The sequence below is a fragment of the Vipera berus genome (genome assembly GCF_964194415.1).
Source record: "Vipera berus genome assembly, chromosome: 5".
Classification (NCBI taxonomy): domain Eukaryota; kingdom Metazoa; phylum Chordata; class Lepidosauria; order Squamata; family Viperidae; genus Vipera; species Vipera berus.
Window position 1 is genome coordinate 83,458,650 of NC_138207.1, and position 16,906 is coordinate 83,475,555.

At 41.3% G+C, this 16,906-nt stretch overlaps 1 protein-coding gene across 1 annotated transcript in view; it reads left to right on the forward strand.

Annotated features, from left to right (window-relative positions):
* Window positions 1-824: 824 nt before the first annotated feature.
* The window catches only part of COL13A1 (collagen type XIII alpha 1 chain), a gene marked incomplete at its 3' end in the record, with an annotated part of 191,256 nt that continues 175,174 nt past the window's right edge, over window positions 825-16,906 (forward strand). The window contains exon 1 of the mRNA XM_081329311.1: window positions 825-1,300. Within this exon, the coding sequence (XP_081185437.1) occupies window positions 989-1,300 (312 nt within the window). The 5' untranslated portion in view covers window positions 825-988. The remainder of the gene's footprint in view (window positions 1,301-16,906) is intronic.

Consider the following 16,906-nt stretch of genomic DNA (forward strand, 5'->3'; position numbering starts at 1 on the left):
TAGTTCCGTGGAGAGAGGTTTTTCTGCGGACTGGAGGGTGCATGGTTTTGTGTGCTGCCTGCATCCCGCTTGTTTGTTTGTGTGGACCAGTTGCTGGCATGCCCTGGCCCGGTACTGGTCCACGGACTGGGGGTTGGGGACCACTGTTCTATGATGATAAGGAACATTCAGACAAGGCCACATGATTTTACCTAACCTGGTATCAAGCCGGTGGTTGTGAAGAAGGGGATCTGCAGCCTAAATCTTGCCCCTTATCCTTACCATAGCTTATTTGCAGCTATAAATGACTGCAGTAAGTCCTTTAGGGACTGGTGGGCTTCACAGTAGGCGGGAGCCGAGAATCCAATCCCACCCAGTGGTTTTGCATAAATAAATAAATCATTGCAGAGAGAACAGGAGAACTTGCTTTGGGAAACAGCGTGCAGCCAACTCATCTGAGACAGTGTGTGTGTGTGTGTGTGAGAGAGAGAGAGAGAGAGAAAGAGAGAGAGAGGGTGTCATGTTACAGAGAAATCAGGAACAGTCACACTGCAATGTGCAATCAGTTGAGAATTACCTCTCTCTAATGGGGACCTATATGCACAGACTGTTGCCTATTCCACACAGGATCTGACCATCTGACCAAGAGGGTGGGAGGAGGAAGATCAGCAACAATAAAGGAAGCTTAAAAGGAAAAATATATATATGCAACAACAGCAACTTTGATCCAATTGTCTTCTCAAAAGAACTTTTGATTTTTACTCCCCCTCTTTGAGAAAACACACACACACACACACACATACATCCATTCCTTCCCCCACCAACTTGGTTCTACATCCATTTTTGTTTCGGCTTGCTACCTCTCCTTCTTCTCTTCAGTGGCTCTGGGGAGTCTTCTGAATGGTGGTGCCCTTTCCTGCATCTCGGATCACGGGCTTCTGGGAGGAAGATCCCTGTTTTATTTATTCAGTATTTATTTTTATTTATTGCCTCTCAGGCCAGGGAAGGAATGGTGGTAGAAGAGAAGAGCTGCAAAGGGGCCGCTCCTGGTAGCTTGGAGACCGGTTGCCTCACACATCCCAGGACGGGAGGAGATGGAGAAAGATGCTGTATGGTACCTCTGCTGCTGAGCTCGGGGCTGCCTGGAATCTCTTTACTTTCTTTGGTGCTGAGCCTCTTGCTGTACTTCAGGACATCAGATCTGCAGTCCAGGGTTTCGCATTTGGAGGTGGACAGATCCACTCCGCTCCCGGCTGCCTGCCTCTCCGCAGACCAAATGGAGACAGCTATTTTGGGAAGAATTGACCAACTGCTTGCTGAGGTCTGTGCTCTTTCATTTTCACATATGTATACTAAACTGCCTGTTGCCTCCGTACAAAGTCAGGCTTTCCCCCCCCCCCCCCCAGTGGGATGCTTTTAAACAAATGATGCATTGGATAAAAAGTGCTCAAAGTGGGAGAAATCTTCTGGTTCTCTCCTCTGGTGCTTGGGATTTCACGTCTGTTTTGACAGCCTGCCTGAGCTTCCCTAGACAGCTTGAAATTAGATTATCCCCTTTTATGTTGCTCCCCCTCTGAAATAGATCGGTACTTTGAGCAATACATTAGGAGGATAAAATAGAGTTACATTAACCCATTTCTATATATCCAACTGGAGCCTGGGCTTGTCTTCATGGAAGTCAGTTGCATATAGAATTTTCCTAAATTGCGGCTTAGTTCTTCGTAGGCTGAACCAGGGCTGGGAATATCTGCCAAATTGAAGTTGCCACTTAGCCTGGTGATCCTAAGTAACCTTAGATTAATTTCAACCTATCCTAATTCACAAGGGTGGTTCTGAGGCTAAACCTGAGTGGAGGCAAACAATAGACACCACTTTTAGGTGGAATAGAAATGTAATAAATGCATGATAAATAATACCTTGCAAGCTTAGGAACGTATCAGATTCTGGGCACCACTTTTATTTAAAAATGAAGATTCAGCACAAGTGACTTCATGTTGCAATTGATGCAACTTCACACCCGGTGACTGGAAGCTTTCAGAACCGATAGTAGCCAAATTGGAAATAGCCAGCAGCAGCACATGAAGTGTATAATTTGAAGACAATGTGATTCAATAAAATATCCAGCAAGACAATTGCTAGCAACAGAAGCCAAATGCAGCCTTGAGAGTGGATCAGATAAATGGGAAAACAAATGGGATTAGGCAGTTAGTAAGAGGCACCTCAGTTCCTTCTTGCTTGCTAGCCAGCTGTGAGAAGAGATTGCTCTGCTTTGCCATCCAGATTCCTTGTTTGCAGATGTTATTTTGGAAACTAATATGGGACACAAAGAAACAATGCCTTGGCAAGGCTTTCCTAAGAGGAAGAAGAACTCTTATTGCTAAGAACTTCATGGGGGGTGGTTGGTGGAGATTAACAATGAAATAAGAGATGATCTGTTTACAAAATCTCTGAGGAGGTGGGACAATGCATAAATAAGTGCCCTGCCAGAAATTGGCAGGACCACCTACAGAGCCCCAAAGATTGGCTACTCCAAGCCAATCACAGGAAAATTCCCACCACTCCACTCTGCCTTGGTAATGTCTGTTAGGTTTACTGATGGTTATGTACCATCATTTTCACCTCATCAATCACATGAGCAGATGAAGCCAGTTTACACATAGTTGGACCCTGAGTTCATTCATGGTCATAGAGCAGCGCCTCCTTTGGGTTTCAGGCAGAGTTCATTCTGAAGAACCTTTTTAGCTGGGCATGAATGAGTCCAAATATTTGGAGGGTCACTGTTTGGGTTGGAGATCAATATCATGATACCTGCAGGCAGCATGACTCCTCCAGATGGCATTCTTGGGGACTAAAATAAACAAAACAGCCTAAAGTGCACAAGATTGGCAAAGATTATAATATGGTGGTGTTCCCTCCTAAACCTTGGAATCAACTTTTTCTAAACCTCAAAGATTAGTTGGTATGGTAAGATAATGTATTTGTGCAAACCAGTCTTACAATGGCATACTCAACAGTTGCTTCTACAAAGGGGAGTTAGTTAGGAGTAAGGTTTCCCGCTCTGTTGAAAACAATTGTATAATTTGACCTAAATAGCTAGAACCTATAGGTTAGGATTGTTCAGTAATATTCTCCCCTGCTCTCCTGCTTTCTGACAAGCGTGTTATACTGGAATGCTGCCATGAAGTATTATGTGTAAAAATGTGGATGTAAATATTTCAGATCTATAAACACCAGAAAAAAAGAATCAGCTCTGTGGATTTTTTTTTCCTGTTCATCGTGGGTGGTGAGTGAGAACCCCTTAGATCACTTGACAATTGAAAGATGCTCTGTTATTACAGTATATTCTGATTTGTTGAATTCTTTCTTGGAGATATCTGATATCTGACAAATGCATTCATCCTGCATGCTAATTTTGAGTGGAAACTCTACAACTTGTAGCTCCTGAGAAAAGGATTCTTGCCATAAAATTTTGAGGCCATTCTTTTTTTTTTCTTGCTTAATGCCTGGTGATACGTTCCTGTGAAATGTTCCATGGATCATAAGTTTAGAATCCAGATGGTGTTGGTGCAGACTATATGGATGGATCTGTGCAAGACAATTGAGCTGATTACATTGTAATCTGGCCCAATGAACTACCACAGCAGTCTATGATATCATGACACACAAGGCAAAGGGTTTAGCACAACTATTATTTGGAGCAACTATCGGTCCATAGTCTAATTTTAGTCTGCTGGAACCTGTTTAGTCCAAATTCCTTAACTCCATATTTGGTACTCCAGAGCACATCTCAAATGCAGCTCTTAGGTAGAAACAGGGCTGACTAGAGCTAAAACCAGAATTAAGCTAATAATATCTCATTATTGGCTTAAATGTGTCACTTGTCACCTGGAGTGCTCTTCTCAAGAAATCCCTTAAGCTGAAGCTCCTTTTTTTATGGGCTTTCTCAGGCCATTTTGTGCAACCTTTATCAGGCTAAACTGAGTTGCAATATAATTTCACTCACTCACTCACTCAGTCAATCAACCAATCAACCAATCAGCCTTTATTATTTATTTATTTATTTATTTATTTATTTATTTATTTATTTATTTATTTATTTATTTATTTGGATTTATATACCGCCCCTCTCCGAAGGGACTCGGGGCGGTGTACAGGGCAATTAAAACACTATAAATAACACATAATGTATAAAAGTTAAAATAGAATTAAATCAAATAGCCCTAAACAATAAACACATTCTAAAATTTAAAATTTTTAAAATTTAAAAATCTAAAATCCCAATCTCTCAGTCCAGGCCGGCAAGTTCAAATAGCCAAGTCTTCAGGTCGCGGCGAAACGAGCGAAGGTCGGGAGCCATCCGGAGCTCAACCGGAAGCTGATTCCAGAGGGCAGGCGCGCCCACAGAGAATGCTCTCCCCCTGGGGGCCACCAGTCGACATTCCCTGACCGACGGCACCCTGAGGAGGCCCTCTCTGTGGGAGCACACAGGGCGATGGGAAGTTAACGCCGGCAAAAGGTGCTCCCGTAAATAACCCGGACCCATGCCATTTAGGGCTTTATAGGTCATCACCAGCACCTTGAATCTCACCCGGAAGACAACTGGAAGCCAATGCAGCTCGCGGAGCAGAGGTGTTACATGGGAGTATCGGGAGACCCCCATCACAACTCGCGCGGCCGCATTCTGCACCAGATGAGCAAATAAAACAAAGATCACACCTAAGCAAACTAAAAAAGAGAAACACATTCTAAAGTAGCTAAGAAAAATTGGAGGAGATGCTATGGCATATTGTACTGTACAAACAGCTGTTGGGAGGCATTAAACCTGGCCAAAGATAAATCCCTTCTGAATTTTGGAATTTAATGCCTCAAATTGGAACTGATTACTGGTTACCAAACACAAATCTTTTGATGCAAGTTTTTTTGGAAGCTGTTTACCCATGCTTTCTTCCTAGGGCTGATAGAGAGTGACTGACCCAAAGTCACCCAGCTGGCTTTCATACCTAAGGCAGGACTAGAACTCCTGGTCTCCCAGTTTTTAACCTGATGCCTTAACCCCTATAGATAATCCTTGATTTACAACCAGTTGCTTAATGACTACGTGAAATAACAATGGACCACCCTCCCAAAAGTTACTTATGACCTGCTTTCGAAGCCACACCCACACCCACAATCTCGTGATCACGTTTTGGGCACTTGGCAACTTGCTCACCTTTAGGGACATTTGCATCATCCTGCAGACTTGTGATCACAATTTTCAACATTTTCTGCTAGTTTCCAGCCAAAAAGGCTCATCGAGTAAAATGGATTAGCTTAATGACCACCGCATTCCCTTAATGACCTCTGCTTGTTTGCCTTATGACTGCTGCAAGTTACAATGGTAATTCCGGGTCCAATTATGGACATAAATTGAGGACTACCTGTACACCTGTCTGGTTCTTATAGCACTCTCTTTTGCCCTTGCTACAGTTACAAGGTAGATATTACAAACTTTCAAGGGCTCTTGACCTCTGTCCTTGCAGCACATAAGAGAGAGAATCAATAAGGCATCGTCTTTTATATTAAAGATTTTATATGAAATTGTTTTATTTTTCCATGTAGAGGCAGTTCCTGAACAAGCAGTTTCTATGCCAACTTTCTGCTTGCTGATAAATATTTTAATAATCTACATTGCTGCAAAGGTTCATTATTTAACATCAAGGCTGTGGCAGGGGATTGCTAGATCAAAGACAGAGAAGTGCATATTCGTGCTCATCTAATTTTGAACCTTTCCTTTCCTTTTTATGTAATTTGCTGACTAAGCGGTGTGGTGAATAACATTGGATTGAATTGTGCTTATGGTAGAAAAGTATTTCTCTTCTTATTTTGGGGAGTTGGAGAGGGAGTAGGGGAGGGTGTTCCTCCATGTCCTTACCATCTGCTCTTCGGTATCCACAAAGCATATGATGTAATAAAATATTGCCATTCAACTGATTATCATTATTTCTCATCCTCTAAGAACATGGATTCCCTGCCCCCCTTAATTAATCATGTATTTTTAGGAGGAACAAACAGATGGCAGGATTTGAAAGCAGAGCACATCTTCCCAAGCTGGTGCCTTCCAGATGTGTACAATGAAACTTCGAGTCATTACAGGCAGGGTGGCCACCCATCATCCTAGATAAGCCGTTGGAAGTCGCAATTCCACATAGCTGAAGGGTGCTGGGTGTGTCCCTGTGCGTGGGCAGACTAGTGAAAGAAGAGTGGCAATATTTAGATGCAAAATCACAGAAATGGAGACCAGGAGATTGGGCCCATCAACTGTGGTACAGTGTAAGATGTAGGTTAGGGTGAAAAATTCTGAGGTTATAAAATAGATTCTTATTTTAAATGAGAGAAGTTTGAGGATGCTCTTCTTCTTCTTCTTCTTCTTCTTCTTCTTCTTCTTCTTCTTCTTCTTCTTCTTCTTCTTCTTCTTCTCCTCCTCCTCCTCCTCCTCCTCCTCCTCCTCCTCCTCCTTCTCCTTCTCCTTCTTCTCTTTCTCCTTCTCCTTCTTCTTCTTCTTCTTCTTCTGCCATATCTGTCATCGGATGTTGGCAATCATGTTGGCGATCCTGTTTTTATCAGCAGCCGCACAAAAAAGTGCTGCCAAGTTTTGTCCAAACCAGTTAGGGTGAAAAATTCTGAGGTTATAAAATAGATTCTTATTTTAAATGAGAGAAGTTTGAGGATGCTCTTCTTCTTTCTTCTTCTTCTTCTTCTTCTTCTTCTTCTTCTTCTTCTTCTTCTTCTTCTTCTTCTTCTTCTTCTTCTTCTTCTTCTTCTTCTTCTTCTTCTTCTTCTTCTTCTTCTCCTCCTCCTCCTTTTCCTCCTCCTCCTCCTCCTCCTCCTCCTTCTCCTTCTTCTCTTTCTCCTTCTCCTTCTTCTTCTTCTTCTTCTGCCATATCTGTCATCGGATGTTGGCAATCATGTTGGCGATCCTGTTTTTATCAGCAGCCGCACAAAAAAAGTGCTGCCAAGTTTTGTCCAAACCAGTCCCTTAGATTTTGAAGCCATGATGTTCTTCTTCTGCCTGGACCTCATTTGCCTTCAATCTTTCCCTGGGGGATTAAATGGAGTATGCCGTATTTTTCTGGGTGTCACATCATGTGCCCAAAATATTCTAACTTTCATTTTTTAATTGTTTTGATGATTTCCTTTGGCTTTCCCAGGTGGCTTATCACCTCCTCATTTCTGATCTTGTCAACGAAGCTTATACGTAACAGCCGCCTGTAAATCCACATTTCAAATACTTCTAGTCTCTTCAGGTGGCCTTCTTGTATTTTTATAATACATCATCATCATCATCATCATCATCGTCATTATTATTATTATTATTATTATTATTATTATTATTATTATTATTATTATTATTATTAGCCATACAGTCAGCCAGAGTTTAAAGTACACTTGGCATTTTTGTCCATCTATCAAGTCCTTCTCAAGGACCTGGGATGTTGCTTAATAATATTAAAAGCATCATCACAGGATGTAAGCTCTTCCAATTTGAAGGTGCCTTTTGCAAGTGACCACTAATGATTGTGCAATGTCATACAGTCTATCACCATTGACCAGCTACCGTGTCTTCCATTGTGCCATTGATTTTTGCACAAAGCTTCTCCTGTTTCTACTGACTCCTATTATAGCTAGGCACTTGATTATCCAATCATAGGACAGGGAGTCAAATGCCTTCTTGAAATCAATCCAAGATATATTCAGGTTGCTCTCCCTTCTCTTGATGTTTTCCAAAATCATCTTGTCAAATCTTGTCTTCCTGACAGTTAGAACAACTAACCAGTGGAACAACCTGCCTCCAGAAGTGGTGAATGCTCCAACACTGGAAGTTTTTAAGAAGAGACTGGACAGCCATTTGTCTGAAATGGTATAGGGTTTCCTGCCTTAGCAGGGGGTTGGACTAGATGACCTCCAAGGTCCCTTCCAAATTATTATTATTATTATTATTATTATTATTATTATTATTATTATTATTATTATTATTATTATTATTATTATTATTATTATTATTATTATTATTATTATATAGGTGCTGATCTTTTGTTCCTCTGTTGCTTGGGCAGTTTATTATTATAATTTTCTAACATAAGTCTCTCCAGGTACAAGCTTAGTATATGAAGGATCAAACTGACCCAAAATCATATCCCTGGCTATCTATCTTTGTTTTAAGATACATTATCCTCTCAGACTCTGAGCCAACCTTCTTCTGAAGAAAAAGGGATATTAGCCTTGGATCTTTAGAGGTCCTGGCCACCAGTAGCTACCGAAACAAGCCCAAGAAGATATGGGATGGAGCCCCAAAGTTACAGGGACAAGGCCAAATGAAAAGTTGGCAAGAACAACAAGGGTGAAAAGATGTGTGAGAAATGCTAACCCAAAATAGAATAGCAAGAGCAAAATCTCGTGAAGTAGACAGAGATGTATATATTTATTAGATTTCTAATAAGGCATTGTGTAAAGCACTCCTCATATTTGGCCTTAGGAGGTAATGTGGGCTGAAAGAAAGTCACTCAGTGAGCTTTCAGGATGGAGCAGAACATGGGTCTCCACCTTCAAAATTGCACCTTCAAAATTATTCCATATTGGCATCTATTGGTCAGTAGTGATATTCCTGAGCCAAGGGTATTTAGCAACAGCTACCTATATATTAACTTGCACTTTTACAATGGGGTTACCATTGACAAGAATCCAGAAGCAGAAAGGATGCAAAATGTTAGATTGTTAACAGGTGTCCAATATGAAGAACATATTATGATTGTGTAGAAAGACCTGCTTTGGTCAAGAATCTGAGAAGTTACCTTGAGCTCTAACAGTTTCAGGGACAAATATCTGAGGAAATGACTCTCCTGTAATGGGTCTTGCCTAGATATTATGATGCAGAAGAGCTCTTTTATTGAGGTTATTGCAGAGTCTTCTTCTGGGCCACCCCCAGGCTATGGAACTCAACCCCTTAGCAGCTGCATTTGACCCACACTCTTCCCACCTTTAGAAAGATAGCCATACTCCCTCTTTCCACCAAGCTTTGAATTGTTAATTAACTTTAGGAGTGATTTTCATCTATATTTTAAAAATAATTACTTTATATTTTGTATTTTGATTGTTATGTTTGAAACAGAGTAACCAACTGAGCAAGCTGGTTATCTGACTTAGAAGCAATTTTTTAATGTTATCCATATTGATCAAAGGGGCAGAATTTTTCCCCCTATGCAAGCCTATGCCTTTCAATAAAATGTATTCGTCTGAAAAGCAGACCGCTTCTGATTTTCAGCTACCATAGACTAATATGCTTCTCTTCCTACAACGCACCAGCATTGCAGAATCTTGATAGGTTTTCAGAAATTGTGAGCTAAAGATTACCTTCAGTATGTATGGGAGCCTTATGTGTGTTCTTCACTCTCCAGGCAACTTTTCAACATCTTGCAGAAAATGCCCACCATTTCCTTTTTTTTGTGATGCATTGCAGGGGGTAATTAGCAATAGCAAATAAGCATTGTTTGATCACTATTATTTGCCTATCCAGTCAAAGATCTGCAGGAAGATCACAAAACATATAAGGCCAAAAGACATTGCCCCACATTAATGGAAAACATGGATTATTAAATTAGATCCTGATGTCATTGTGGTCGTTTCACTACAGTTACTGCAGTAGGTCAGAGCAGAATAATACAGAGAGTAGTGAATCCTTTCTGGAGGGACTGAGACTCTGGAAAAAATGAAGAAAAGAGCAACAAAGATGATTTAGGGGGCTGCAGGCTAAAACATATGAAGAATGATTGCAGGAATTGGGTATGTCTAGTCTAGTGAAAAGAAGGACTAGGGGAGACATTTATAGCAGTGTTCCAATATTTTTTTAATTAAATTTATTATTTAAAAACATTGGACACGGTGCAAACGGACTGACATACCTTCTTGTCTACAATATTCATATATATATATATATGTACACATAAAATACACTTAAATACACTTAAGATACAAATCAATTAAATATAATACAATACTTAGAACAATCAACCAATCTATAAGTTCTAATAGTTGAGGGACTGCCACATAATGGAGAGGATCAACTTATTTTCCAAAGCACCATAAAGCAAGACAATGGATGGAAACTAATCTAGGAGAGAAGCAACCTGGAACTAAGAAGAAATTTCCTAACATTGAGAACATTTATTTATTTATTTATTTATTTATTATCTATCTATCTATCTATCTATCTATCTATCTATCTATCTATCTATCTATCTATTTATTTATTTATTTATTTATGGGATTGGTATGCCGCCCTATCTCCCAAAGGACTCAGGGCGGCTAACAACGATAAAAACACAAAATACAAACATTAAAAGGTATTAAATCAAATTATCCCATAAATAGTCCGATTAAAAACACAATAAAACAAAATTAAGAAAACCTCCCTTCCATCAGTCCAGGTCGGCCTGTTGAAAAAGCCATGTTTTAAGGTCGCGACGAAAGGAACGGAGATCCGGGGCCATCCGGAGCTCCGAGGGGAGTTGATTCCAAAGGGCAGGTGCCCCCACAGAGAAGGCCCTCCCCCTGGGGGTCGCCAGTCGACATTGTCTGTCCGACGGCACCCTGAGGAGGCCCTCCCTGTGTGAGCACACAGGGTGATGGGCAGTCGTTCCTGGCAGCAGACGGTCCTGCAAATTAACCAGTGGAATAGCTTTGCCTTCAGAAGCTGTGGGCGCTCCATCACTGGAGATTTTTAAAAAGAGACTGGACAGCCACTTGTCTGGAATGGCATAGCGCCTCCTGCTTGAGCAGGGGTTTGGACTCGAAGACATCCAAGGTCCCTTCCACCTCTGATATCCTGTTATTCCCACAACAATCAGATGAAAGGCTGACACAGAGGAAGGAGACAAGTATGAAATGCAAAGGTAAAAGACACAGGGCAAGAAATGCAAAGTAATCAGAAAGAGAATGGAAACAACAGGATAGGAAATTACCAATGGGGATGGGTGGGTGAGAATGATGGATATCAGACTGGGACCGAGAAAAACACATGGATGGAGTCACTTGCCCCCAGCAGACTCTTAAACACTTTCTTTCTTCCAGGTTCTCAGTTCTTACACCATCACATTCTCATGAACAGCAGACGTGCCTCCTGATATTCTCTTAATTACTTTTACAGCTGCAAAGTTCACATTGTTCAACAAAACACAGTATTAAAAATGAGGTATTTAAGGGAGAGATAGCAACAAATAGCATAGTCCTTCCTTCCTTCCTTCCTTCCTTCCTTCCTTCCTTCCTTCCTTCCTTCCTTCCTTCCTTCCTTCCTTCCTTCCTTCCTTCTGACATCCTCAACATATGGCAGGCAAATATACTGTAAGTACATTTGAATCCCATTAATCTCCCTGATTATATTTTGGACTGAGCAATTCTCCGGCCATAGAAAGGACGATGACATTCTCAAGCTACATGAGTACATTTCTGTACTGTACGTTCATTCATATGTTTAGGGGTGGCTTGGAATATGGTAAAAAGGCAAGATGGTGGCCACAATAGTATGATTGAAATCTTCCCTTGGTTTTACATGAATCACATGTTCAACACATGTAAAGATCTGGTGCAGCTTTGATCACATTGTTGTAGTCACCCTTGTGTACTCTGCAAATGATGTATCCTACCCATTTTCTCAATGAAATGAACAATATAAAATATTTCTATTGTGTTTTCTTATAGCTGTGAAAATAGATGTGTGGGGTTTTTTTAATTCCCTTTCTTGTTAACTTTAGAATGCAGATATACTGACTATCAGATGCTTAGCATAGGGGAAAGGAAGTACATCATTAAGGCAAACCTCATTCATATATGACAATTGTTGCTCCAAATCATGGCAATGGCCATTGGTATAGATCCGTGATTCTTAGCTTCAGCAACTTTAAGACGTGTAGACTTTAACTCCCAGAATTACCCAGCCCATGCAAGTTGCTGAAGTTGAAAAACACTGATTTAGGTAGCTTTAAGTGCAATTAAAAGAATTCTTGGAGAATGTAGCTTCCACTGCTTCTAGCCATAATAACTAAAGAGTTTCAGACTTTGGATACTATGATTATTGGTCATCCACATACGGTAAATATATTATTAGAATGCCGACTGCCAGGATGGTGATAGAGGATTGCCAAGGCAGAATTATTACTTTTTGCTATGGAGAGATTTTGCTTGTCCTGTGCAATGTAGAAAGGACTTGATGTCACAGGGATTGAAGACTGGACATTGTCATCTCCATGGCTCCCTAGCACTTTGAAGTTGTTGGTCCCCCTTTTCTTAACTTTTAGGAAAGTGGTGAAAACAGTGCATTTTGCCATGGGTGCAGGACTTAAGATGGCAGTGCTGACCATATTTAGCTTGATGTTAGTCTTGTCTTTTTATCGTTTGATTTAACTAATTTCAAATGTTAATGTACGGTACTGTTTATTTCTTGTTCTGAATTTATGTGAATTGCCCCAGTTCTATGGAATGGGGCAGGTGCAAATCCCCTCATAAACAAATATATTTCTGATGTCACTTTCTGATTTTTCTATGAAATGTTAGGAAGTAAACCTGCTGTTCAGTTTGGGGCAGATAGTTTTTTTATTTATTTATTTACTTTCGAAAATACTTGACTACTTGGAACTTTCAACTGTGTCTTTTCTCCATAGCAAAACATACTGGCTACATCAGAGGTCTTCAAACTTGGCCCTTTTATGACTTGTGGACTTCAACTCCCAGAATTCCTCAGCCAGGCACGCTGGCTGAGGAATTCTGGGAGTTGAAGTCCACAAGTCATAAAAGGGCCACGTTTGAAGACCCCTGGCCTAGATATACAAATTCCTCCCTCTCTGCCTCATACAGAAACTTTCCTATTCCTATGCAGCACTCCTTGGAATGACCAGGTACGGCTATACAATTACGCATGGCTACGTGGTCATTTCAGGCAATGCTATGAAGGAGATACAGCCTCTGAGGAGAATGCTGTGATGCGGTAAGCAGAAAGGTGATTTTGAAATTAGAAAAAGGTAAAAAAAGTCAAGAACTAGGTTGAGGCAGGTATCAACACTTTGCTCCTGATGAAATTCCTTATACCATAGAACAGGGGTGTCAAACTCAATTTCATTGAGGGCCGCATCAGCATTGCGGTTGCCCTCAGGGGGGCGGGTGGGTGTGGCCAGGGTGGCCGTGGCCTACTGGGTGGGTGTGGCTAGAATGCGTATGGCCTATTGGGTGGGCGTGGCCAGCTCTACATCATTCGCATCAAGGGTGCCTATGGGGGCCTGGGCAGGAGTGGGACAGATCTGAGGGTCTCTGGCAGAAGGAGGGTCTCTGGGCCAGGGCCAAGGCAGTGGGGGCCGTTCCCTCACTGTTTCCAGGATGGCTTCACGGGCCACATGAAACGGCTTCGTGGGCCGGATCCGGCCCCCGGGCCTTGTGTTTGACATGTCTGCCATAGAAGAAGAAAAATCCAAGCTCACTCTCATCAAGATCCATAATGAAATTCTTTTACTTCCTTCAGAGAGATTACCTCCTTCATAGAAGGAAGCTTAGGGAGGATCTAGTTTCCCAAAGGATCTTGTTTCTCAACCAGACGAAGCAACCGGCCAGTTTTTCTGCCAACCCGGAATGTGTACTCAATGTTTTCCTGACAAATGTGTTTGCAGAGTAAGAACGCTATAGAAGGAGGTATTGAAAGGAGCCTGGCTTCCCATAAAGCAAAATTCCTTGGCCTTTATGGAAGGTTTGAGAAAAAGACAAACCAAGCCATTAACATTTAAGGCATTGGCCAAGTTTTCAAAGAGAAAGGGCAACTTTCTCTCAGAGTAGAGTGCAATTGGCTGGGATTTCCTACTGTGACACAAGAAAGAAAACATCTAAAATTTTGATGTTATTATCATTTAACATCTGTGCATGTTTGGACAAAAACCTGGGAATGGTTCAAACACTGCAAAAACTTTTGCAACTTTTAGCATTTTTGGCATGGTTTAGGGGCAGCGTAGTGAAAAGAGACAGAGAACGGTGCCTTTAGCAATGAATGCAGGCCTAAACACAGGTAGAGTCAGTGCTTTTATTGTAAAAGAAAAAGGTGCCGGAACTCACACATCTCATACAACCCGCCTTGCCTACCCTACAAGGTTCCATCCAAAAAAGGTGCCGGAACTCCGTTCTGAGCGTTCTATGACAAAAAAAAGCCCTGGGTAGAGTCATACTTTAATGCCTGGCCAATCACCAGTAAGGGCCACCTAACACTTTCAGAGTGCAGAAAGAGATGATGTCAATGTCACGGTTGTGATAGATGAGACCAGTAGAAATAACTCGTGACGTCACGTGAAGTTGCGCAACATATCGTGACTTTTTCCCCATTGCCGGCAATGGGCTGGGTGTGGTTTTGGCATGACGCATCCGGCCCACAGGCCAGGAGTGTAACATGCCTGCCTTAGTGTGTTACAAATCATAATCCCCAATTAACACCTTTGGCGGGCTCTCTAACGGTAGCTCCAGCCCGCCAAAAACTTAGCTACTTGACCTTGGTTCCCACAAGAAAGTTATTGTTTTGACTAAACGAGAAGAACGCATCTCCCCCCTCTCATTGCTATGGCAACTGAGAAACAAAGAAACATGGCTGTACTCAGAGCGTTTTGAAGGTTTGACAGTCATCTTCACCTCATTCCCAGTCTATCACAAATGTATTTTCCACCTTGCATCCAAAGGTATTAGATATTTTCTGTTTTTGAACCTGAGCCACTCTAAGTTCATCTTAAGGATGGTCTTGAATAATTCATTTCAATTTAGTTACAGCTGCAGTGGTGACTGGATGCAGGGTCTGGCGCGCGCGCGCACACACACACACACACACACACACTGACTGCTGTCCCGCTGCCTTTTTTAAAAAAAATATTCCAGTCAAGTCAATAATAACCTGCTAAATCAATGGACTTTACATAAGCAGGGATTTCTCCCTCTCTCTCTAAAGGCTCCTTGCTCCACTTGGTCCCCATCATTTGCAGCGGACACCCCTTCAGTTCCTGCCCAGATTAAAGGCTGCCAAGTTCTCCGTGGGACAGGCAGTGGCTACTTTCCTTCTTAAATATTCTTTCTATTCATCATTCATGAACAAGTGAACAACCAGTGGAACAACCTGCCTCTAGAAGTGGGGAATTCTCCAACACTGGAAGTTTTTAAGAAGAGACTGGACAGCCATTTGTCTGAAATGGTATAGGGTTTCCTGCCTGAGCAGGGGGTTGGACTAGATGATCTCCAAGGTCCCTTCCAACTACTACTTCTTCTTCTTCTTCTTCTTCTTCTTCTTCTTCTTCTTCTTCTTCTTCTTCTTCTTCTTCTTCTTCTTCTTCTTCTTCTTCTTCTTCTTCTTCATCATCATCATCATCATCATCATTATTATTATTATTATTATTATAAAACTTTTATTCATAAAACACTCAAATTGACTGGCACTAATGGTTGACACGGGCTGCTGCCAGCATCCTAGGTATCAACCAGGTATCTCCTTAAAATGTAAGATGTTCCGAGTAGCGCAGTTTTTTGTAGCTTTGCTGGAATTATTGCAGGAAGCTGCAATTTCTTGATGTGTTTTGCAAAGTTTTTGGACATAGTTCCCAGTGCCCCGATGACAATGGGTATCACTGTTATGCATTTCATCCATAATCACGCAGTTTCGATGGCTATTATTATTATTATTATTATTATTATTATTATTATTATTATTATTATTATTATTATTATTATTATTATTATTATTATTATTATTATTATTATTATTATTATTATTATGTCTCAACCTGAGAAGCTTGTGCTCCATTCAATCTCCCAGCAGGTACTTTTTCAGTTTCTGCCCAGTCCAGTTAAGACATGCTCCCCTTCTTGTCCCACTCCCTGCCCACAGTACTGCAAAGCTTCTCTCCTCTCCTCTTCTCTTCTCTCCTCTCCTCTCCTCTCCTCTCCTCTCCCCTATTTTTATTCATTTATTTTACATTTTTAAATTGCAATATTTACTATTTTTTATGTAACTGACTACCAATTCTTCCTTGCTGCAATGTTTTCTTGGACCTAATGATGAATATGGGAATGATAGAGCCTTGGTGGATCAGTGGGCTAATGCCTCCTTAAGTAACACCAGCTGCCTGCAATTAGTGCAGGTTCGAGTCCCACCAGGCTCAAGGTTGACTCAGCCTTCCATCCTTCCGAGGTAGGTAAATGAGGACCCAGATTGTTGGGGGCAATTAAGCTGACTTTGTAACAATGCCGCTGGGGGGCGAAAGCCCTAATAAGCAGGCATATACATAGAATGAAGGCTATTGCTAAGCACACTGGTTTGTGCTTTAAATTGTAAGCCGCCCTGAGTCTTCGGAGAAGGGCGGGATATAAATGGGATTAAAATAAAAATAAAAATAAATAAATGATAGAACAGCCTCTTCCCTCTTGCTTCGATTATGGTAACATCAAAACAAGGATGCTACAACACAAGGGAAAATGAACAAGAAAAGTTTGTGTCAGTGGAGATATTTGGGAAGGCAACCATCTGCGTACGCATACAGGAAAGCAATGAGATCTAATGTGGATAGGATAATTCTTAAAAAGAAATGATAGGTACTGGTAGAGCAGTCCATTTAGAAACTAACCAGCCAGGGTTTTCTTCCCTATAGGGGTATGAAAAGGCAAGAAGCAGGGAAACAACCAATCAGGTCATGCAATTATCATAGGCTGGATTGTGACACTAGTCCAGTCATATTTTTTTAATGTGATGTAAGAAAGACCTTGAGATATGGGAAATGCTGCCTAGAGAACAGTCAGATAAGAGAGGGCATAGCCCACAACTGCCGAATGGGTGTAGAAAGAATATCAGAATGGACAGTACAGCAGGAGGTGACTCTATGATTCAATGCTC